At 37.8% G+C, this 25328-nt stretch overlaps 1 protein-coding gene across 1 annotated transcript in view; it reads left to right on the forward strand.

The window, feature by feature from the left end:
- Nucleotides 1-25328, forward strand: part of CSMD1 (CUB and Sushi multiple domains 1) — a 1221578-nt gene that overhangs the window by 817387 nt on the left and 378863 nt on the right. The window contains exons 8-9 of the mRNA XM_086608338.1: nt 13913-14000; nt 23198-23322. Of these exons, the coding sequence (XP_086464464.1) occupies nt 13913-14000; nt 23198-23322 (213 nt within the window). The remainder of the gene's footprint in view (nt 1-13912; nt 14001-23197; nt 23323-25328) is intronic.

Genomic DNA, 25328 nt, shown 5'->3' on the forward strand with positions numbered 1-25328 from the left:
CACCTCTCGAGTCTGTTAAAGTCCCGCTGGATGGCATCCCTTTCCTCTAGTGTGTCCACAGCATCACACAGCTTGGTGTCATCTGCAAACTTGCTGAGGGTGCACTCGATCCCACTATCCATGTCACCAACAAAGATGTTAAATAGCACTGGTGCCAGTACTGACCCCTGAGGAACACCACTCGTCACTGGCCTCCACTTGGACATTGAACTGTTGACCACAACTCTTTGAGTGCGACCATTCAGCCAATTCCTTATCCACCGAATGGTCCATCTGTGAATTCCATTCCCAGTTTAGAGACAAGGATGTTGTGCAGGACAGTGTCAAATGCTTTGGACAAGTCCAGGTAGACAATGTCAGTTGCTCTTCCCTTATGCACCGGTGCTTTAACCCCATTGTAGAAGGCTACCAAGTTTGTCAAGCATGATTTGCTTTTGTGAAGCCTTGTTGGCTATCACCAATCACCTCCTTTTTTTGCCATGTGCCTTAATATGGTTTCCAGGAGGATCTGCTTCATGATCTTGCTGGGCACAGAGGTGGGTCTGACTGGCTTGTAGTTCCCTGGGTCTTCCTTTTTAACCTTTTTAAAAATGGGGGCTATGTTTCCCCTTTTCCAGTCTGTGGGAACTTCACTGGACTGCCACTGCTTCTCAGATATGATGGATAGTGGCTTGATAACTTCATCCTTCAGTTCCTTCAGGACCCATGGATGCATCTCATCAGGTCCCATGGAGTTGTACACCGTCAGGTTCCTTAGATGATCTCGAACCTGTTCTTCTCCTACAGTGGACAGTTCTTCCTTCTCCCAGTCTCTGTCTTGGCCTTCTGTGATTTGGGCAGTGCGGCTAGAGCACTTGCCAGTGAAGACTGAAGCAAAAAAGTCATTGAGTATCTTAGCCTTCTCCGTATCCTGGGTTGAGCCACCCATTAAGCACAAAATAAAAGCCTTCAAGAAGCTGCAGTCTTTGCCAGTCTTGTCCATGAAAACTGCTCGTACTGATCTTGATGCATGGGCTTATCCTTTTTCCTTGAAAATCCCTATCTCTTACAGAAGTACCCAACCTCTGCTGGCTTCCTGTCGCTGGCCCAGTACCTCGCACCCCTTGGTCTTACTCTTGATTTTATTTTACATTTGGCAGTGTATCCAATATCATCAGAAACTGAAATATTCAGAGCGATTAGTACCCTGAGTGCGCACCTTCACTCCAACTGTGCTCTGTGTTCTCACTTTGTGTAACAGCATGAGATATTTAGCTCTTCAGAAATGCTGAAAACAGTAACTGAATCTTCTATTCAATGTAACAGAGGCAGTTCGATCCATTTGGAGATGACATCTTGAAACCTTTCTTTCCAGGAAGGCAAATACACTTTTCATTCCAGAACTGATTTGAAGTAACAATGCTCCTCTGCAAAAGTTACTCAGAATATCATTTAGTGAACTACTAGAAGAATATCTAAAAGTATTCCTAGAAGAATATCTAAAAGTATTTGTAGAAGAACAGCTCAAGAGAAGGCTAGAGACTTTACGGGATAATAAAGGAAGTGTACAGCTTTCCTGTTTATGCCAAAGTAGAAATTTCAAGACCTCAAGGACTGCTTATTTTATTCATGAATTTGTAACATTCTATCTGAAAACAAGTGCTCTCTGCAGCATTTGAAATACGTCTTTCACTGTCTTTGTCATGCTACACAACCATATTCATAGATTTTTTTTCTTTTTCCAGACCCAAATAACTTTCCCCTCTGCCCGTAAATGTTCTAATTTCAACAAGAGAGAAGGGGAGAGAACTAACCACTGATGTACCAGTAGTTTTATGACCTGGGCATTATAGCGAAAACTAAAGAAGTTAACTTGAATTAACTAAGCTAGACAAGGTATTTCAATGTCTTTTTTTTTTTTTTGAAACTGTTCTAACTACTAAGCTGCACCTGCAAAGAAAATCATCATCAGCTAGTGTGTTTCTTATTTTGTGAGAAATTCAGTCTTCTTGGTGATATGTTGGAGGTATTCTGACCTCATCTGCTCTTACTGTGAGAGAGACAGTACAATGCTTAGTCCTGTCAAGAGCACTGCTAAGAGATGTCGCTTCTTGGCAAGTACAAAACTGCAACTATTAAGCAGGGGAAAGTAGGCAGCAAATGGAGACTCCTCACAATTTAAATGATTCCAACTTTAGAGAGCATCTGAACAGGAAACTTCAGGAATAGTTCTGGTTACCAGCTTCCATGTTCTACCCAGGTTTCACTTAAGATATAATCCTAAGTGGCTTGCTCAAAGTCACAAAAAAAGTCAGAGGAAGGCCAGAGAACTGAATTTTTATGTATCACTCTATCTTATTTTCTATATGAACAGCTCGATCCCGGTAGAGTATCCCATAGTTAGTTAGTTTCTAATTTTAAGCACTTTCTCAAAGTCAAAGCCTATTCAATTAAATTCTGTAAACCTTGGACAGTAGACCAATACATATAAATTCAATGCTAAATCCTGAAGGTTATATTGAAAAATGAGATTATCAATGCAGTCTGCCCATGGCTAACTGTTTTGTTACCTCTTCAGATCTGTTACACAATGCTAAACATTTTACTCTGAAAAGCCAACCAAAAATTTAATATCAGTTACTAGGCCAAAAAAAACAGGTAATGCATTGATTGACAAATGTATATTAAATAACTAATTAAGGAAATGAGAATTTTATTTACACACAGTCATTTTAACCCTTGTTGATACAAAAAATTAATTTATAGTCACCTTCAAGATTGCTGAAGAAATGGCAGTGCTCAGTAAGATGCCCAGTAGCTATTTTTAAAGGAAAAGAAAAAGTCTGCCTTGTGAATCAATAAATATGTTATAAAGTGGCAGTATATTCACAAGTAAATAGCATTGTAGGGTGAGTTTATAACCTGACGCTGGTGAAAAATGGAATTTTCCAAACTTCTAAGCCACTGAGACAAAACATGTTGGGTTTATTTCTTTTGAAAAGAATGCTTCTGGATATCCCATAAAATTGCTCTTTACTACTGACTCTTCATCAGCTCTGTCTTTTCAGAGTAAATTACTGAATTTCCTACATCTCTGAATGAAGTGGTACTGGAAAAAGCAACAACTCTGTTTACTCTGAGCTATGTGTTTAAGCGCTACACATAGCTTATTGTGTGGTCTGCAAAGGACAAATGTATATTGGTAATTTCATTTTCATGTCAAGTTTTTGGTTTTGCTTCTTGTCATACGGTGTGAAAAATAAATGGTAATGTACTTATTTTTAGAAGAATTTATTTTTTATCATTTGCCTACCAGATAAAGTCCTGCACCCTGTATCATCACTGATATTTTATCTGTTGACTTCACTGAGGCCATAGTTTTCCATTTCCTTGTTTGAGTATTATCTAATACTAGGAGAGCAAAATACTTGCTCATGACTAGAGAGAAATATTTTGCAGTCAAAGTTAGGTCTTTGCAATTGGTGCAAAAGTATCTTCATCTGCAGCAAGTCATGAAATAACACTGGAATCCAAATAACAGTTTGAAAACTAATAACTAAGGAGCTTATAATACTTTTATACTAATATTTTTGATATTATGAGAACTTAATAGGTTTGATGACTATAGGTGAGCACTGTAAGTAAGTCACAAAGACAACACAATATAGTTGTTATGCAGTGATGTGGGACAGTTTCTTCTCTGTCCTCCCCTTATGACCTTGAACAATATCAATACGTGATATAGATAATTATTTAAGTATGAGAATTAATGAAAGGACAATATTTTAAAATTGGTATTTTCCATAAATCATAAATTAAAATGAAAAGACAAAAATGGATTTGCACTTTTTCAAGCTTGGATAGCTTCAGTTCAAGTAAGTCTTAATGACGGATAGATTTTGCAGTCTTAAGGTACTGTTACTATGGTTTATGGTGTCAGTTGCTAAACTAAAAGCAAGCAGAATGTAAACTTATGCATTCCATCTGGTGGAACTGTATTGAATCATTGGTGAGTGAACTTCACTGACTGGAAAATTTCAGCTTTTTGGAGCCATCAGAGTTTTCTCTCACTAAAGTTAACAGTACTTGTTGGCAATAGTAGCTTATTATATGTTAATCATCAGTTGAAGGAAATCAGATAATATGCATTCAGTATGGTCTGCCTAGTTTTTGCAAGCTCAGTTGTCTGTTCCTAGAGTCTGATGAATTCAACACCTGTGATAATCTGATTTTTGCCATGATCAAAGGAGTCTCCTTTTTTCATAATGCAGCTTTATCTTTAATGAGCCAAACAGTAACTCAGGAGGTTTGCATAACTGCCTGTGCATTGTGGAAGACCTCAGACAGCCCCCTCAAAAAGTGTATGTGGTGAATGCATCTGATTCTGAACAGTAGCGTTTGCATGACCTGTAGGAATTTTCCCATAGAAATGGGGGAAATAGAATATATTCCAGTTTCAAAAATATTTTATTTCATAGGGAAAATATATTAAAATTCTAATTTACTGCTAAAACAAAAATTGATCCTTCCACCTCTACCCTTTAAGTACTATTTTAATCAAGCTAAAATCCAAATGTTAAAGTACACTAAAAAGGTAAATATTTGACAATTTCCCCTCACAGTTCCCAAATGTGGAATTTCTTGGCTACCTGAAAATACATTTATTTAAATTGTTGTATTGATCTAGGGATAAATATAAAACCACACGTTGTTATGAGTGAGCAGCTTCTTCTTGACTTCAAGAAAAACTGGACTAATAAGCTCCCAGACTGACAGGAAGCTGAGCATCTGCCGAGCCTTTAAGTTGCTTCATTAAGCTGGAATAAATCTTATATTGAGCTGCTGAAAACAGAGGTGAATGCAAAGGAGAGCTGGTCAAATTCCCTTGGGAAACCCAAACAGAACAAAACACATTGAGAAAAAAACATTTTTCTTTTTTTTTAACTACTGATTCACTCTCTAAGAATGGACAAAGGCACTATTGGATTTATGTAAGGGCAGTCTATTCTCAAGCCTTGTGATCACTAAGGAATAACAAAGATAAGTGGGACATACCAGCTATTTTGATTATAGCAAGTATAAGACTGCTGGTGGAAATCCCCAGCTGCTGGAGAAAGGAGTGGTGCCTTAAACATACTGGTAGACTACAGAGATCCTGCATTTTAACCAACTGTTGATAGATACAATCCAGTGGGATGATGATATCCTAATATGTGAAGGTGCTAGAGGTTATTAAAAAAAAAACTAAAGGAGTTACCTTCAGCATATGAAGATGTTAGGGTTTTTTATAGTTTCTGTTGTAGAAATGATTGGATTTTTTATCTTACTTTTTAAAAGTAAGAGGGATGGTTAAACTTTCCTTACAAATTTTCAAAGCTAAAATACTGTTATAGTGAGAAACACTGGAGAACTTCAGTTTTAAACGAAATCTAGCAGCTGTTTGTGGTTGCTGAGCTAACAGAACAATACTTTGGAAGATTTGTTAATCATTTTGAAGAGGCACAGTGCCATCTGTAAGAGTATTCTGAGACCAGATTCACCTGGCAGGTTTTGGATAATGGTTTCTCCTTGTATAACTGCCCAGAATGGCCTTATGCTCTTATGTCATCTAGTGTCAACATGATCACATTTTCCTGTTCAACAGTATTTAAACAATTTGTAGGTAAATTAAATAAAAAAAGTTTGAACTAGCTTCTTGAAAGTAGTTATGTTGTCGAACTTCAAAACTTTCATTTCCTGTCCTTCCTTATTTTTTTCTTCTTTTCCATCTTTCTGGTTTTCAGTAATCTATCACTTCTTCATTAGAGTAAGTTTCATGCAGGCTTATTTCTGTTGTCTGTAACAGATCAGTGTTATTCTATTTCTGCTGAAGGAATTCCTTAAAGCCTGTGATGGAGCATAAGGACCATCAACTCATTTTGCTAACAGTAGTTTTCCTGTCTTCTAAAACCCTGGAAGACATTGTGTGGAAAAATATTATATAACGCTCTTTATATTTCTTTGTTCAGTTAAAATACATATTTTTTTTTGTCATGGTATTTTGATTGCAGCTATTATATCTACTCAGAATTGTATTTTCTATCACATTTGTGATCTTATTTAATTATAAGGCAATATCTGTTACCAAGTATATAACTTTCATATACCCATGTAATTAATGCCCTTGTATCTCATTAGTGGGATTCCAACTTCATACTTTTTATTTCTGTCTTTCTGTAAGAGATATCAGGGGGAAAAAAAGAGAAAAGGAGTGAAATCCAATTTACGTCCTCTAATTTGGAGAAGAGTTCAAGAGACAAAATAACTTTTTTAATGTAGTCAGAATTATGTAAACCTAAATTATTAAAATAACTGTGTGACTTTTTACACATATTTTTATGTAAAACAAACTGTTTTGCCCTTTTCTGACTGTGTCACAGTTTTAAAAATAAAATCTAATACGGATGATTTGGTGTATGCAAACATGTTGTTTGCAAGCACATTTAATTGTTACCCTAACTTATTGCCCTATTATTTGCAGTAAGACACTATCTTGAAATGGCTAAAGCTCGTGTGCTTAGCTTAAGAAGTGCAAGACATGAGAAGTCTTCTAATAAAAGTATTTACAAGCAAAAAAAGACCTCCTGCTGTATATGCAGTCTGACCATTTCAATTATTCTCAAATTCATTATTTTATTTTGATCTGGATAAGTTGAAAACGTTGAAAGCTTGAAATTATTCTAAGGATAGGGGTAACAGGCATTTTAGAGCAAATGCAGCAAAACTTATGGCAGAAAATTTCATGCAGTTAATTCTGGCTGTGAATGTATTTGTGGATTTGTGCTCTAAAATCTTCCTTTTCATCCATTAATTCCAACTTTCTAAATTCAAAACAGCCCCAGTATATTCAGTTCTTTCATGCAATGATAATCTTTTATACCTTTTCTCTGTATATTGTCATGTCAAGACATTAAGTATATGTGTCCTTTTTTCTTTTCCAGTGATGATATTATTCATCACTATGTGAAACAAGTGATTTCTAGTGCACTTGATAAAGAATAATTGATATGTTTTGGGTTCACTTTTGAAACATAAGTATTTAATGACCAAAATTATGTCTAGAACTCTTAGATACTTTTTTAATATGAACTAACCTTTTCAAAAATTAAAATGTAAATAAATGTGAATCTAAGAAGCTTAATGAATAATCAAGATGTGGCTATAATACATTAATTAGTTCATCTAATATCTTGTTTCATTGATACGGTGTCATTGCACTTATGCATGACTTCTTGGCTCGAAAGTGGTTGATATTCACATATGTCAGCTTTTATTTTCATCATAATAGAGAGATAAAGTACTCATTCATTGTAAAGTCTCGTTCAGTTTAGATACTTGTCAGTCTGCTCTAGAAAAACTGTCATTTCTTATAATGTCTTTCCATAGTGAATTTTAGTATCTTTTCTGTTGCCTCCATGCAGTATTTGACAAGGCCTTCTTGTAGGTGATTCTTGCAATTTTTGGTTTAATTTGAAAATTATTCAAAACAAATTAGTGAAGTAATGAGTGTTCCTGGATTTATCTATCTAATTATTTATTTATTTTTCTCCTCCCCCCCTTTTTTTTTTTAAATCCAGAACATTCTATAGGCTGGCAATATCACTAGGAGAATAAATAAATGGCCAAACAGACTGCTATAACTTCTTAATTTTGAAATTGTAGGTGTTGCAGCCTGAAGCATGAACACCAAGTATTTGTTACTAACCTAATGTCTACTGAAGATACACAGTATAATGCATCTATATATAATAATTTTTTGCTTCTAAGTCCAGCCCTTCAAAGCATTTCGTCACATGCTTTACATGAGCCTGAGTAGATCATTAATGTATATTCAGATTCTAAATGCATCTAAAGCAGGAGAGCTTGCGTGGAGTAGAACTAATATTATAACAAGGGGCATTTCTTGGTGCTCATCTTGCTGCATGAAATGCATGTTGCACTATCCCTTCCTCCTGTCTAATACTGCTTGTTGTTTAAACAATTCCCAAATGCTGAGCTAAATTAGGATGTTAATGTATCTGCTAATTATTTCTTATTATGATTATGACTTTTAAAAGCCTGATTTCTGTTTACAGTTGTCCTAGGTTACAATGTAAGATGTGCCCAAAAGTATGTATTCTATCATCATCTTCATGAGCTGTTGAGACCAGGTGGGGCAATGTTTTCCTTGCCTCCTCCTCCCAGACTATCTTCTGTTAATGGGCCCATCAATGCCTTGCCGCATGACTCACGGATAACCCCCTCCAGGAGCTATCTCTGTTTAATGGGCAATCAAGGATCCACCGCCAAACTCGCAGAACAACATCGGCCCCATTGGGAGATGCTCCAGCCGGGAGGGGAGGGGGCGCCTCGGGGCTGCGGCGGCGGCGGCCGGTCGGGCTCTGGCAGTCACCGGGGGGAGGGACGGGCACTTCTCACTGCTGGTTGCCTGGTGGGAACAGAGCAGCCACTCGAGGCTTGCTGGGTGCCTTCCTCTCAGACCTGGGGGGCCTGGGTCGGTCGGCATTGACACCGCAGAGGAGCAGCTTTTCTTCTCCGCCGGGTTCCCGGAGGAAGACCGGGCCCCCCCGCAGCACCGCCGGCCCTTCGGAGGCGGCCCGCGCCCTTCGGCGAGATCGCGGCTTCCGCGGAGCCACGTCTGCCGTGCCAGGAGGGCTGCAGCCACCGTTTGATCGGACCGCTGCCAGCACCCTGACCAGCAGGGGTGTCAGGTCGTATTCTGACTCTGTCAGTGTTTTTTTTTTTTTCTTTTTTTTTGTGTACTATTGCATTTTTTTTCTCTTCTCTTTAATCTTCCTAGTAAAGAACTGTTATTTCTACTCCCGTATCTTTGCCTGAGAGCCCCTTAATTTCAAAATTCTAGTAATTCGGAGGGAGGGGGAGTTTACATTTTCCATTTCAAGGGAGGCTCCTGCCTTCCTTAGCAGATCCCTGTCTTTTCGAACCGAGACAGACTTTGGCGCCCAACGTGGGGCACGAGGGCATCGAGAGCAAAAGGAATAACAGTTCCTGAGTGACCTAATTTTTGTAAGTGTCACCATGTGGGCCGGCTATAGCCCAGCGGTTACTTCGGCTGAATTGCAACTTGCCTTCATGGCGGTTTTTTTTTTTTTTTTTGTGTGTACTGTTGCATTTGTGGTTTTTTTTTTTTTTTTTTCCCTTCTCTTTAATCTTCCTAGTAAAGAACTGTTATTCCTACTCCCGTATCTTTGCCTGAGAGCCCCTTAATTTCAAAATTCTAGTAATTCGGAGGGAGGGGGGTTTACATTTTCCATTTCAAGGGAGGCTCCTGCCTTCCTTAGCAGACCCCTGTCTTTTCGAACCGAGACAACAGTAATGGCCAGTCTTTCCTTCGTACTATTGTGTTAGAATCAGAACATATGAAACATCTTAAAGGAATTCTATTCTTACTATGTTATATACCAAATAAAACAACAAAGATTATCTCCAAAGCTGTGAAAACTCTAGTCTGCATGATTCCAACTGAGAAAATGGAAGAAATCATGTTGAGTCATTCTCAGTCAGTAAGGAAAGAATAGATTTTTTTATCAAATAGAAATTTAAATCACCAGTCTGAAAAGCTGTCCATCACGTTAATGAACTCGCAGCTGCTCCTCAACTATTGCTGCAGAAAGAGAATACGCAGGTTTTGCAGTATATAATAGCGTGGCATGTGGAGAAGTTCCAGAGTTAAGTTGCGTCCACTGAGAATGCTCTGTCTCTATACTAAAGACGTCTGGTGGTTGAAGCATCTTTGATGTTCTCTGTTAAAAAAAGAGAAGGGCAGAGTTCTGTTAGACTCTACTGTAACTAATATACTAATATTAAAAAAAACCACAAAACCTACCAAAAAAATCCTGACGAGAATCTTTCCTCACTGTTCTCCCTACCCTGTGACTTCAAATACTTTCTCTGATGTCAGTCTCATGGAACACAAACTGTTTTCTCTAGCTGATGATTCCTTGAAGAACTGTGTGCAACTGGGATATAGTGTGAAGAATTATCTATGTAAAGTAATATCTTACTTTGATATTTGCCAGGATTATATATGCTTCAACTTATTTTTAAAACAGAGGGGGTATACTGAGAATGTACTGAAAATATATTGAGAGAGGCTGTTATTATTTAGGCTGGTCCTCAATTTATTTGTCATAAATACAGGTTTATAAATGTTTAGTTTATATTTACAATACAGAGGAGCATTGTTAGTGCTTTAAGATAAATGCCACTAATTAGTGCTTAGCTGTACCAAAGTTTCTGCATAATTGATATTTATTTCTAAGTTTTGCAAACTTTAAATAGGAAAATTACTTTCGATTTTCCTTAATACCTCCATTGTTTTGAAATTTTAAATTTTTAAATTGAAAATTGAGATGATAGTTAAAATACAGATAGTCTGTGAATGAGCTTTGAAAGCAAAGAGAAGCAATTTAAGTTTGATATGATAAAAAAGGAAAAATCAGAAGAAAGATGCAAAACCCCATGAAACACTTCATAACACCTAGGTAAACAAAACTATACAGTATCATTTTGAAACAGTACAAACAGGTAAGACATGGTCTTTCAAGCGCATACAAGTCTTTTTCTTTAAAGGTAAAGCAGTGAAAGATTGGGCTTGTGGCTGGATGAATAGAAGATGACAGGTCTAAGAGATGCTTTCAGAAAGAGACCGCAAGGTTTAAACACGCTCTAGAAGCGAGACACTCAGATCAAAGATGATGCTTTTTTCTCCTGCATGTTATGGATCTCAGTAGCAGTGGGTAATACTTCATAGTAGTGGATAAAGGGGAAATCTGACAGGATTGAAACAGAGGAAGACAAAAGTCTCCGACGGGGATTAATTTGGGCATCTTTTCATCTGTTTTCGATCTGAAAGATAACAAATGTTGATGCTAAAAAAAAGTTCTTAAGTTCTTAAAATCTAATTTTTAGATAAATTCCAAAATACTGGCAGGTTAATGTTTTAAACGTATTAACATGTAAAAGTATATACATATATTTATAAATGTACTGAAGTCCCTAGTATCCCTGAACCACTAAAGGAAAATAATTGGTTTCACTAACCTGGGAAATTTGTTCCTCTTTTCCCATCTGGAAAAATAAAATCAGACAGGCTTGTTTTGCAGGGAATTGGATTTATTCTCTTATGACAGCATGCCATACAACCACCATCTGTTAAAAAACACTTGACGGTTCATTGGGGAAAGTAAAAGTTAAAACCCGGGCCATGTTTAACAAGGCCTGTAGACATCCAGAAATCTGTGCCAAGTTCCAGACGTATAATACCTGCTTTACTTCAAGAGACAGTATTTCTCTGGGTAAACCTAGGTAGGTAGCTTGAATCACCTTCCCCTGATATTGGTATGACAGAGGAAGGTAGTGGCTGAGAAGGAAATTTTGTGAAGGTCATTATCCATCTGGGCAGATCACTTCACTCCATGCTATGAGTAAGATCTCAGTCAACGTTTACTGGTGTCCCAAACAAAATACTTAACGCATTTTGTATATATGTTTGTCAAAAGAGGTAGCTTCACTGCCATGTGTTTGTTCTTAAACATGATAGCAAAGGCAGTGTTCTCCACCTTGTATTACAGTTATTACCATAAGGTTCAACTTTGTGATCTGATCTAGGTGGTCCTGCTCAGGCAGGGGGTTTGGACTAGATCCTTTGAGGTCCCTTCCAATCCCTAACATTCTGTGATTCTGTGAACTTGAGCAAACTGAACATGTGTAATAAGCATATCATTCATAGCCCTTATTTTCATGTTTTGGTGATTCAGTAGTCGAAATTGAACCTCACCTCCACTAACATAGCTGCACTTCTGTGCTCAAAGTAGTAAATATTTCCTTTTATTTATTTTCTGAAAAAATGGAAGAAATGTTGGTAGGAAGATTATTTATTTTAAAGGAATATCAGTGCACAAGCAGGCGGCTCTTCCAGCAAGATCAGTTTTTGACTAAAACAGCATTGCCATGCTGCCACTTCCAAAGAAACTACAAAATTCAATTATTAGAATAAAAGGCATGTTCACTAGATAGTATAGAATTGTTCTGAAAGCCTTTATTCACATACACAAATCTTTATCAATCTAAGTAATATTAGTGAAATTAACAACATTGGGTTCCTGGTCTGGAGTGTTTTCAAGATGATGAATTCCAGATGTTATACTTTTGTCCAGCTGAACTGGATTTTTACTTATGCTTTTTTTTTTTTTTATTTATCAGGAGATACTTTCTTAGTTAAAAGATAGTTTTAATTTTGTTTCTAAAACATTTCTGAAATTGTCATAGTATTTCTTCACCTAGTTTAAAGAAAGATTTCTGAGACAAACAGTATACAATACAAAAAGTAGTGTTAAAAAGGTGTGGGGAAAGAGATGATTCCTTCACTTTCTTCTTATATTTTTAAAACATTCTATATGTCAAAATAATAATTAAAAAAGAATGTAAACAAATGTTGAAATATATTGTGAGTGTTGCAGTTTCTCTACTTTAAGAAGAATCTATGCTCAGGTCAAGTACTTTGATACCTACAAGTGTTTTGTCTTAGTTATATTTTTGTAGTGCTATAATGTAGTTTTTTATTTCTTTAAATTTTTGCTAGTAAAACTTTATATTTCTATATAAATTAATTATCCTTGATACTGCCAAAACAGACATAAAGATTTATAGCTCTTGCCATCTGATTGTATGTATTCTGCATGTCACCACTCTTTCTGCCGCTGTATTCGTTTTGAAATCATATCACTGTGTGGGAAGACCAGCTAATCCCTCATCACCTTTCAGCTGTAGTGCTGTCCTCTGTAATTTATTCAGGTTTAAGTAATTTATTTTGTGCAGCTAACATATTCCAAATAGCTTTTTTTTTTTCAAATTCAGGAGGAACGTTTTGCCCTGTCCTTAAGGGTTTCCCAGAAATCTTTTAAGATGAAAAATGTGATCCACAAATTTCTACTAGCTCTATTTTTCAGTGCAGGAAAAAGAAATACAGGAGGAGTGTAACTATGCATGGACATACATGTGCGTATGTTCAGGATAGAAAGCACATGTGTTCAGGTTTTCTGTATATTCACAGTGTTACACTATGTATTTTCTTTATGATTAATTACTTTGAATTCCTCATATATGTTAAATACCTTTTACAAATGAAGAAGAAAAAAGTGAAAACTGAATGTTCAAATTGTTTTGAGTTTTGAAAGGACTATAATTTTATATGTTTTTATAGCTAGTGTTATTTAAGTATTGGAAGTCTAGAGGGAGAAGGAATGGAGGACAAAAGGAATGGCAAAATCTAGGATACTTTCTTTTTCTGTTCCTACCTGAAAGCACAATATCTCTATTTTGAGCCTTATTTGCATGAACACATAATTCAAGTGGTTACAAATGCATTACTCTGTGGGGTTTTCTGTATATTTTTGAGATGAACTTTATCTTCATAAAAATATTTCTGTATTACAGTTGAGTTCTTGGCTTTTGTCTATTTCAAGTCTTATTATGGACAGAAACTTAAATGAGATTTTTTTTCTTATGGTATCTTAATCATCCAATGGTGTGTTGTGAATATTTCTGAAGGTGATTTCATAAAATATATTTTTGTCTCTCTGCAAAAAGCCGTGGATCCCAGTATATCCATAAAAAGATGACTGCCTATAGGAAATCAATCATTTATTTTCCCACAGAAGCAAAATATGTTTTTTTTTATCATAACCAAAGAAAATAAACAATACACCCAAGAAATCAATTATATGGGGCTTCTCTTTGGTCATAATTTATACCGTTTCAATAAAAAATTAAGAATATTCATACGATTAAAATCAGACCATGAAAGTTAATGGAAAGGTAAAGAGTCATCTTTATAGCTGCATGTCTGAATTTTTTTTCCTTTACTTTGCAGTGACCCAGGGTGGGGATGCAATTGCATCTGATACATGTCCTGATCCTGGAATTCCTGAAAATGGCAAACGGGTGGGCTCTGACTTCAGGTAGGCACATTTAGTGTTCTATATGACCAAGAGGAAGGTATTTCCTGTTACATGTGTACAGACCATGCAACTACAGACATGTATTGTTTCCCTAGTTTTAAATGTGTTGAATCTTTGTCAAAATAGCTCCAGACCATTGCATGTCTTGAATTGTTTTTGCTTGTTTCTTTTTTAAATCAATGCATTTTTAAACAGGAATTTTAGAACTTAATAATCCTGTCTGTGTAGGAAAGGCAAAAGTCTCTGGACAGCATGGAAGCAGCAGCAGAGAGAATTGTCTGTTTTCCCGCTATATAAAAGTTGTTAAAAAGCTTGGGAAACATGACAAATTCAGTGTCTGAGGCTGTGGTGAATGCCATCTCCTTGCTTTTTTATTTTCAGCTTTTGTTATATTCATCAAAAAAAGAAGATGAGGTCAAATGGACCCCTATGGAGAAAGGAGGAAGGTTGCTCTTTCCCTGTTGGGGAAAAAGAGCAGAGACTTCAAGGTGTGACAGAGGAGAGGGTCAAAGGAAGGAGATGGGAGCCTCCAGCTCATGCAGAGATTTATAAATTGCTCAGCAGGGAATGGACAGCCAGACCTAAGAGTAAATTGAAAGGAAAACTTCATAGGAATTAGAAGAAATGGTGCAAAGGTCTCTGCAACTCCAGAAAGCAAGTTAATCAAACCTGGCTCCTGAATCAAGGCTCTTCCAAGCTAGGGCATAACTGATGGGAAAAATAATTTAGAAATCTATTCTATTTCTGACTGACCTACTCTTTTTGGATTTTTTTCTATTTACCCTCAAAGGAATTTGAGACCTCATTAACAACTCCGACATTAAGAGAATCAGTTATATGCAAAGTCATAATTTCATTAGCAACAGGGCAGCAGATAAATGTGTTTTAAAAAATAATGAAGTGAAATAAGCTTTTCAGTAAATAGGCTAGAGAGAGACAAGCTGTCCAGAAGATGTTTGCTGTTATCTTGTTCTATATATTCTGATTCAACTTGGCAAGTACAGCTGCCGCAAGCGAAATCGTATGACACAAAAATATAGTATGCATTTGCTGTCCACAGATCTGCTGTTTTAAGAAAACAAGTATAAATTTTATCTATGTCTTTATTAACACTTGATGTATTGAGGAGAGAAACATCAGTTGGTAGAGGACTAGGTAAAAATGAGATACTAAAATAGAACTCTTTCTCAAGATGTATTGAAGTGTTCACATGTATTCATCTGAGGGATACCTATATACTTCCACCATTATTTTGGGGAGTATTTTACATTACTGTTTGTGCAGGTATGCCTCAGTTTCCCTCCTCTGCTTGAGTCTCTCCTCTTAGCCATAAAGGGTGCAGAGCATACATCTTCTTTTGAATTTCTCCAAATAAAATACTTAGTTGAAAGAATTAAGGGCAGCATCTGGGATCACCCTGTTATTAGAGAGAGAAAAGTATCTCTGGAAAGAATTAACCCCATAGCCTAAATGTTTAATGGAAAATAGCATGAATTCACACCTGAAGGGGCCTTTCTCACTCCATTGACTATAGATGCCAGAGTAAGTTCAGCAGATTGAGATGGTAGAGGGAACCTGAGCACATGACATAAAAAAAGGAGGCTGGAAGTTCTGGGTTTGCTCAGCCTTAAGAGAATCTGAAGGACCTTGTTGCTGTCTACAGCTACTAAACAGGAGTTAAAACAGTAGACAAGAGAAGGCTAGGCTCTTCTCAGAAGTGTACAGTGACAGAACTAGAGGCAACGGACATAAGTTGGAACTAGATGATCTTTGAGGTCCCTTCCAACCTTAACCATTCTATGATTCTAATATGGGTGAAAAGTATCTTAAATGTCTGGAGCTTGCTTGTGAACAATGCTTACTCAATTGACAGAGCAAGGCTATTCCTCTCCTTTCTTTATCCCACTCAGCTTCTGATAATATTTTCCTTTCACCTAACGTATCTTACTGTTCATGAGGATAAATGAATGCGTAAGGTGTTCAAAAATAGCACAAGCAGCATCATATAAGATATGATAAATAAACCACGTTAATTTAGTTTGATCACTCGTTATGTGCAGGTTTGGGGCCTCCAATTCTGAATATTATTTGAGAGAAACAAAAGAATTTTATTTTCCTCTTAAATCTTACTCATTATCTGAAAACTGATAATGCAACAGCAACTGTTTTTCATGTACTGTAAACTTCTTTTTTTATATCTATTTAAAACAGATCTTAGCTTATCTTAAAGGTTGCAATCTATATCTAGCTTGACATTTAAAGAGAGAATCTGGCTGGAATTTAGTTTTTCTTTCTCTGAAATGACAAATCAAGCTCTTCCCTAAGAGAAGGGAAAATAATATTTGCTGTTGCTTGCATTTCTCCAATGTAGTGAAAATACTGGGGAGAGTAAAAGAAAGGCAATGGTGTTTTGTTTTTTTTTTTTTTTTAAGAGGCAAGTATAGACACCAGAAGGAGCTATTGTTCTTGTCAGGAGAATGACAACTGTGGATATTCATCTGAACTAAAACATGTGAAAATGCACATTATTCAAAACCTTTTCCAGTCTACTGAAAGACATATTGTGAGTGGGATTGATGGAAAGGCAGAGGGTTTATTTTCAAGACAGCCTGAGACCCAACTGATTCAGTGATGACAAGTTCTTTGAAAAGGGTTTCATCGTTTTCAGCATAATAATGACATTCGTTCTGATATCACAAAGTGAACAAAAAGGTATTGAAATATTAACCTTTTCGTTCTGTCCTCCTGCCATACTTTTACTGTGTTCAGTTCAGGAAGTAGGGGAGGTGATTTTCAGTGATTTCGAAAGAATCCAGTGGATATTTGGATTCATTTTGTGGGAGAAATGGCAACTCAGACTTTGCTAGATGAGTGAGGACGTAATCAATACAATTTTGGGGTCAATTTCACATTTTATTTTTATGTGAGATTTCAAAACAGTAGATTGTTTAAACGAAATCTAAAATGGATATAAACAATAACATATTAGGAAAAATTTCTTCACTGAACGGATTGTTAAGCATTGCAACAGGCTGCCCAGGGAACTTGTTGAGTCAACATCCCCAGAAGTATTTAAAAGACATATAGACATGGTGCTTAGGGGCATGTTTTAGGGACATTAGTGTTAGGTTAATGGTTGGACTTGATCTTAAAGGTCTTTTCCAACCTAAACAATTCTATGACTCTATGATTTCTGCTCTCTTCTAAATATTATATGGTAGATGTGGTACTGTGAAAATACAACCATTTTCCACAACTCCACTGATGCTTGTAACAAAAATAGCTTTTAAATTTTCAAAAGAGCCTTTTAAAATTAAATGAACTTTCTTATGCTTAGGAGAAGTTTTACTTATGCTTTACAGAACTTTTTTCTTTCAAAAAAATGGCTTCTTTCAGTCAAATTATAGCCTTCTTTATAAAAGCACCAATTTTACTTTGTTCAGTGACAAGAGAGGTAAAGATGTGGGGAAAAAAAAAGATATTAAAAACATTCTTTGATAACAATTGGAAATTAATTGAAGTAATAATTTCCTTTGAAATCATAGATCAAAAAGTTTAGATATGTTTTTAAAAGGATGCCCCCTTTTTAATGGAAAAATGTCATGCAGAATTAATAGAGAGAATCAGCAATACGGATGCTGCTATTTACTGTAGACTGTGTGGCCCTGCTGCATCCTCTCCCCTGAGATGCTTAGAGAGATCTGATTGTCTGGAAAAACAAAATACTCTAGTGACTCAGCTCACCTAAGAATTCTCAGTATCCACTGTTCTCTTAAAAATCTAAATGTACATGGTTTGATTTCAATATCTGCAATGTAAGTATTATATAACAGATATATATATGTGCACATCTTTCATTATTAACCAGTTACTTATACAAACTTTTAATTTCCTTCACATATATTATAGCATGACAGTCTATACCTTCATTCGGCACTATTTAGAACTTTTCAATACTTGATTTTCCTTTTTTCTGTAAGCCTTGACAGAACTAAAATTATGTTAAAATTATTTTCTTGAAAGTATCGGTTGTCATACTCATGGCATAAACCTGATTTCTCACAACTGGTGCTTCAAAAAGGGTGGATCTTAACTGATATTAAAACAGACTTACTATATGTTCTAGCCACATGAAAACTGTGTCCAGAACTATCCCAGTCATTCAGGTAAAACCTATCACTGCTTTTCTGCAGCCTACTTGAAATTTAATTAGGATTCTTGAAATTACTATCAAAAGATTGCACGTGTCAATGCTTGCAGCTGGCATTCATGTTTCTCTCCACCTTGAATTCTAACGCTAAGGAGCTTTTGAGTTCTTCACGTTCCTAACCTGCCCTTTAATTTAATGTGTTTTTTTCTAGATTTTTTAATTTATTTTTAATACATTGTAGTCAGTATATTTATTTTCTGTCACTTAGATTGCAATCAAACATTTCAGAAGATGATACCACTGTGAAAAATATGTGAAGTTCACATTATTAGTCCTTCGATACAATCTATTTGCAGAGCTTTGGAAAAAATTACAATATACTGTATAGAGGAATAGTGAAACAAATTCAATCATCATAAGTGAATATATTAAATTAGTGTGTAACATTTTATGTATCCACTCTTTTTAATATTGCTGTAATGATGAAAACCCAGTATAAACATGAAATCCTTCACTTACTGCATCAGACATCAGAGTATTTTTGTTCTTCCTTGTTATTTTCCCTTCTTTCTTTCTTGGGGGGAATAATCAGGTATGTTAAACTATAAATTGCAATTGCAGGTGTCCAATAATTATATATTTAATTTCACTGAAATTCTTTGTATGTGCATAGTTCATAATTCTCCTTACCTGTGTTGATAGTATCACAGAATCACAGAATGTTAGGGATTGGAAGGGACCTCAAAGGATCATCTAGTCCAATCCCCTTGCCAGAGCAGGACCACCTAGATCAGATCACACAAGAACACGTCCAGGTGGGTTTTGAACATCTCCAGAGAAGGAGACTCCACAACCTCTCTGGGCAGCCTGTTCCAGTGTTCTGTTACCCTTACTGGGAAGAAGTTCTTCCTTCTGTTTAAGCAGAACCTCCTATGTTCCAGCTTATAGCCATTTCCCCTTGTTCTATCTTTGGATGCCACTGAGAAGAGCCTGGTTCCATCCTCATGACAGTCACCCTTTCCATATTTATAAACATTAATGAGGTCCCCCCTCAGTCTCCTCTTCTCCAAGCTAAAGAGACCCAGCTCCCTCAGCCTTTCCTCATAAGGGAGATGCTCCACTCCCTTCATCATCTTTGTGGCCCTGCGCTGGACTCTCTCAAGCAGTTCCTTGTCTTTCTTGAACTGAGGGGCCCAGAACTGGACACAATATTCCAGATGCGGCCTCACCAAGGCTGAACAATCCCCAGCTCTCTCAGCCCGTCTTCATAAGAGAGGTGCTCCAGCCCTCGGATCATCTTTGTGGCCCTCCTCTGGACCCACTCCAACTGCTCCATGTCCTTCTTGTGTTGGGGACCCCAGAGCTGAACGCAATACTCCAGGTGAGGTCTCATGAGAGTAGAGTAGAAGGGCAGAATCACCACCTCCCTCGACCTGCTGGCCACGCTTCTTTGGATGCAGCCCAGCATACGGTTGGCTTTCTGGGCTGCAGGCACACATTGCTTGCTCATGTTTAGCTTCACATCAACCAACACTCCTCTCAAGTCCTTCTCCTCTGGGCTGCTCTCAATCCATTCTCTCCATTCTTCTGTATTTGTACCTGGGATTGCCCACACTCGTGTACAGGACCTTGCACTTGGCCTTGCATAAGTTTCACACAATCCCACCTCTCCAGCCTGTCAAGGTCCCTCTGGATGGCATTCCTTCCCTCCAGCACGTCAACCACACCACACAGCTTGGTGTCATCAGCCAGCTTGCTGAGGGTGCACTCGATCCCACTGTCCGTGTTGCCAACAAAGATGTTAAACAGCACCGGCCCCGATATTGACCGCTGAGGAACACCACTTGTCACTGGCCTCCACTTGAACATTGAACTGTTGACCACAACTCTTTGAATGTGGCCATCCAGCCAATTCCTTATCCACTGAGTGATCCACCGATCAAATCCATGTCTCTCTGATGTGGATACAAGGATGTTGTGCCGAATAGTGTCAAATGCTTTGGACAAGTCCAGGTCGATGACATCAGTTGCTCTTCCCTTATGCACCAATGCTGTAACCTCATCGTAGAAGGCACCAAATTTGTCAGACACAATTTGCCCTTCATGAAACCACGTTGGCCGTCACCAGTCACCTCCTTTTTTTCCGTGTACCTTAGTATAGTTTCCAGGAGGATCTGCTCTATGGTATTGCTGGGCACAGAGGTGAGACTGACTGGCTTGTAGTTTCCTGGGTCTTTCTTTTTTTGCTTTTTAATAATGGGACCTATGTTTCCCCTTTTCCAGTGTGTGGGAACTTCACCAGACTGCCACGACAACTCAAATATGATGGATAGTGGCTTGGTAACTTTATCCTTCAGTTCCCTCAGGACCCACGGATGCATCTCATCAGATCCCATGGACTTGTGCACCTTCAGGTTTCTTACATGATCTCGAACCTGATCTTCTCCTACAGTGGACAGTTTTTCCTTCTCCCAGTCTCTGCCTTTGCCTTCTGTGATTTGGGCAGTGTGGCTAGAACTCTTGCCAGTGAAGACTGAGGCAAAGAAGTCATTGAGTACCTCAGCCTTCTCCATATTGTGGGTAGTCAAGTATCCCATTTCCTTCTGGAGTGAACCCACGATTTCTCTAGTCCTCCTTTTATCACTGACATATCTATAGAAGTTTGTCTTGTTGCCCTTTGTGTCCCTGGCCAGATTTAATTCTATCAGGACATTAGCTTTCCTAACCTGATCCCTGACTGCTTGGACAATTTCTCTGTATTCTTCCCAGACCACCTGTCCTTGCTTCCACCCTCTGTGGGCTTCCTTTTTGTGTCTGAGTTTTTCCAGAGGCTCCTTTTCATCCATGCAGGCCTCCTTATGTTTTTGCCTGACTTCCTGTTTGTTGGGATATATGGCTCCTGAGCTTGGAGGAGGTGATCCTTGAATATTAGCTGGCTTTCTTGGGCCCTTCTTTCCTCCAGGGCTTTATCCCATGGTACTCTTTGAAGCAGATCTTTGAAGAGGCCAAAGTCTGCTCTCCTGAAATCCAGAGTAGTGAGCTTGCTGAGCACCCTCACTGCTGCCCTAAGGACCTTGAACTGCACCATATAATTGTTCCTGCAGCCAATGCTGCCCTTGAGCTTCACGTTCCTCACCAGCCCCTCCTTGCTGGTGAGGACAAGGTCCAACACAGCACCTCTCCTCGTTGGTTCCTCTATCACTTGGAGAAGGAAGTTATCATGAGTGCATTCCAGGAACCTCCTGGATTGCTTATGCTCTGCTGTGTTGTCCCTCCAGCAGGTATCGAGGTGGCTGAATGCTCCCGTGAGGACCAGGGCTCGTGAACGTGAGGCTGCTCCTATCTGTCTGTAGAGGGCCTCATCCACTTGGTCTTCCTGGTCAGGTGGCCTGTAGCAGACTCCCACTATAGTGTTACCTCTCTGTGCCCTCCCTTTAATCCTGACCCATAAGCTCTCAGTCCACTCCTCATCCATTCCCAGGTGCAGCTCCATGCACTCCAGCTGGTCATTGACATACAGGGCAACACCTTCTCCTCATTTCCCCTGCCTGTCCTTCCTAAAGAGCCTGTATCCTTCCATTCCAACACTCCAGTCATAGGATTCATCCCACCACGTCTCCTTGATGCCAGTAAGATCATATTCCTGCAGGCACCCACACACCTCTGACTCCTCTTGTTTATTGCCCATGCTATGTTCATTTGCACAGAGGTATTTAGTTCGGGCCCCGATGAAGCTGAGTTACTGGCTGGAGTGTCTGGAATTCCTTTCTGCTGCTCTTCAGGTGCTCTCAGCTTGTTTTGATCAAGCTTGATATTATCCCCCTTCCCCTTCAAATCTAGTTTAAAGCCCTGTCAATGAGCCCCACTACCTGGTGTGCAAAGACCCTCTTTTCCCTTTGAGAAAGGTGAATCCCATTTTCCCCAGCTTGTTGAAGCTTTCATGTTAGTTCACAGAACATTATAGTTTTGGGAAAGTCTTTATCCAATATGATTTTTAAATACTTTAGTTCTCAATTTACATTTATAACAACTAGGTAACCGGTTGGTTTTTCCCTGTTTCCATAGAACAAATACTTTTTCTTGAAGGGTAGCAATAAGCTAATGAGCTGGACATTAGTGAATGAGATTATCAGCTATTCTCCACAGCACAATTTGAAGCACTGAGCTTTCCGACTGCCATCTAGCAATCCCCTGGTGTTTAGGACTCAATGGCTTAGAAAGACCAAAATGAGAAATCTACTTTAGCAAGATCACAGATTGAAAAGTGGAAGAAAGCCAACAACAAAACCAGTGGATTATGGGGAATAAAGAATGTCACAAGTAACAAATGGAAGTAGAAATGTAAACATTGTTTAGGAAAGCTCCCTTTGTGATACACAGTAACTATATAGTTTTTTAATTCTTCGTAAAGACTGGTTAGCATTGTTAGAAAGAAATTATTTACTTAAAAAAAAAAAAGAACATTTTAAATCTTTCCAAAGAGACACATTTCAAAGTTACAAGTGTGACAGTCAAATTTCGGTCCTAATGAAAGCTATCATTTAGCAGAATTTTTAACAGAAAATTTCAACAAGGTCAGGAATATTTAATTAATTCTTACAATTTATTGAATTTAGTATTTGCTGGTTGTACATGTTGACAAATTACCATATCTAACTGCTTATTCTCTCATTTAAGATAATATGGAGAGGTTGAAATTATTCGTGAAGTACATTTTGTTGCTTGAAAGAATAGAGTTTATATATTTTCTTAAAAAATATATTTCTCTATACATTCATTGATGTCATAGTATAAAGGATGAAACTTAGTATCACAATTGCTTTGTGTTCCTGGCCTTACTTATTTAAAAGGTGGACAAACTAAATAGTAGACCTGTTCCATATGGTATAAGATTTTTTTTATGAATATAGTAATGATAGAGTAGAATTTCCTACCTTATTTTTGGACTTAGAAATATTGTAATTTGGTGACATTTACACTTATTTGGGGAGGTTGACATTTAAAATATATTTTGGTTCTTTCCTTCTTCCTCCCATTTTTTTCCTAGGGTTGGTGCAAGTGTACAGTTTTCCTGTGAAGATAATTATGTTCTGCAAGGTTCTAAGAGCATCACTTGTCAGAGAGTGACAGATACACTGGCTGCCTGGAGTGACCACAGGCCAATTTGCAGAGGTACGTGCTATTCTTTGGAATTTTTCCTGAAGTTTGGAAGGATAATTTGTAATTGCTGCTTAGAAATGCAATTAATTGATGTTCAAAGCAAATAAAACCCCATATATATATGTAATATACATGTGTATGTGTGCCTATATATATCCAAAGATCTTTCTGTAGCTTGAAGCACACGACAAACCACAATAATAGGAAAAATAAAGAGTATATATCCATGTACAGAACTTTTCCTTTTTCTACGTAGAAAAATTAATTTGGATTGCACATTTGGATTGTACATGTTAATGAAAATTCGAACCCTAGAAATATAGGTGCCTTATATCCTCATAGAACCAGACAGCCTATCCGAGACAGGCACTGGAAAACAAGAAACCATTTTTTTTTTTTTAAGTAATTATGCAAAATGTTTGATAAAATTTATTTGCCATTTTGAGATAGATCAAAGAGATATTTATTCTCACAAAATCTTACGCCGAATGCCAGTTACCAGGGCAGCAAATGATAGAGTTTGGAGGGGAGGATTTGCAACACCTGGACTTAAACTTCTGCTTATTCAAGAATGAGCTAAAGCATTATCTCACTTACATAAAAGTCATATACTTATAAAAAAAAGTTTCATTAACTAGTTATTTCATAATACCAAAAGAAAAATATTTTTCTCTTGTTGCCAGAATAGATTTTTCAACGTGTAATTACGTACTACATATATATACATATATTACATATATACATATTACATATACATTACGAATGGTGACTAACAAAATTCAGAATTTATGAAGCTGATGAACAGTCACAGGAACCATCTTACTGTTGGCAAGTTCTCCATTATTTACATTGAACAGTGTCCATGTAAGGCCCTCACTGGCATGGGCACCACAGGGACTGGAGATGCCCTCGGGACCCCCCGGGAGCAGCCATGGCCCATCCTGCTGCCCAGGCGTGACACGTGGCAGACAGGGGCACTGCCCTGGGGACGGGACAGGCACAGCCAGACCAAGGCATCAGAGCCTGCCTGCAGGATAGGACCAACACAGTCTGCATGGCTCAGGTGGAGCTGCGGGCAGCTGCTCCGGAGACGTGGCTCGGGCAGGGACTGATAGCCCGGTCCCAGTCTGAAGTGGATTCCTGGGCCCACAGACAGGGAGTGGCGGGAGGTCCTGGTCACGGCAGCTCAGGCCTGTTAGTGCCCTCAGGAACTGAAAGGTGCTGACGTAAATGTTCCCAGGTTTCTTGAACTCCACACAAAAACCTTACAGCAATCCATTCTTGTTTTCTGTAAATGATATACAAGGCTATCTAACAGTTTTTGTGCAATGTTTCGCAGTAACTCCGTTTCCTAAACAGACCTCTGGGCAGAACTTCAATTGTAACTCTTGCTTGGCTTTTTTTTTTTTTCCCCTCCTTTTTTTTCCTTCTCCTGAAATTCAAATAGGAGAAGGTTAATAGAGTAACAGCTTGACTGAAAAAAGAAAGGTGTTTCCGAGCCTTTCTTCTTTGTGGGTAGCTAGAGAAGGTGCAACCTTCATTCAAAAGCTTCTTGCTGTGAAGTTGCACCTCTTGCACCTCCGAATAAGTTCTTACTGTAGCAGACCTTGTGCAGACTGAATTGAAAATAAATTAATAAATATTAATTGTCTGCTAGTTGAATTGCTGGAGGCATGATGCTTCTACCAGTTACTGGAATGAGAATGTCCTCTGTTTCAGATCTTATGAATCTGCTTTTGTTATTCTAGTAATTAAAAGAATATATTTTGCTTGGTACAGCAGCAGTATGCCAAACTTTCCATGTAATGTGTCTGAGACTTAATGAAATTCTTGGAAGTATATTAAGACAGTTTCTATCGTAAACATAGATAGACATTTTCACAGAAAACTTGAGTACTAGCTGAATCAATCTAGACATGAAGTTATAGCTAGTTCTCAAAGTCTAGTCTCTAACACAGTAACAAAAACTAAGTGCTGGTAGATTGTGATGGAAGGATAGAAAATCTGAAAGTAATTTT

Source organism: Tauraco erythrolophus, chromosome 2 (genome assembly GCF_009769465.1).
Source record: "Tauraco erythrolophus isolate bTauEry1 chromosome 2, bTauEry1.pri, whole genome shotgun sequence".
Classification (NCBI taxonomy): domain Eukaryota; kingdom Metazoa; phylum Chordata; class Aves; order Musophagiformes; family Musophagidae; genus Tauraco; species Tauraco erythrolophus.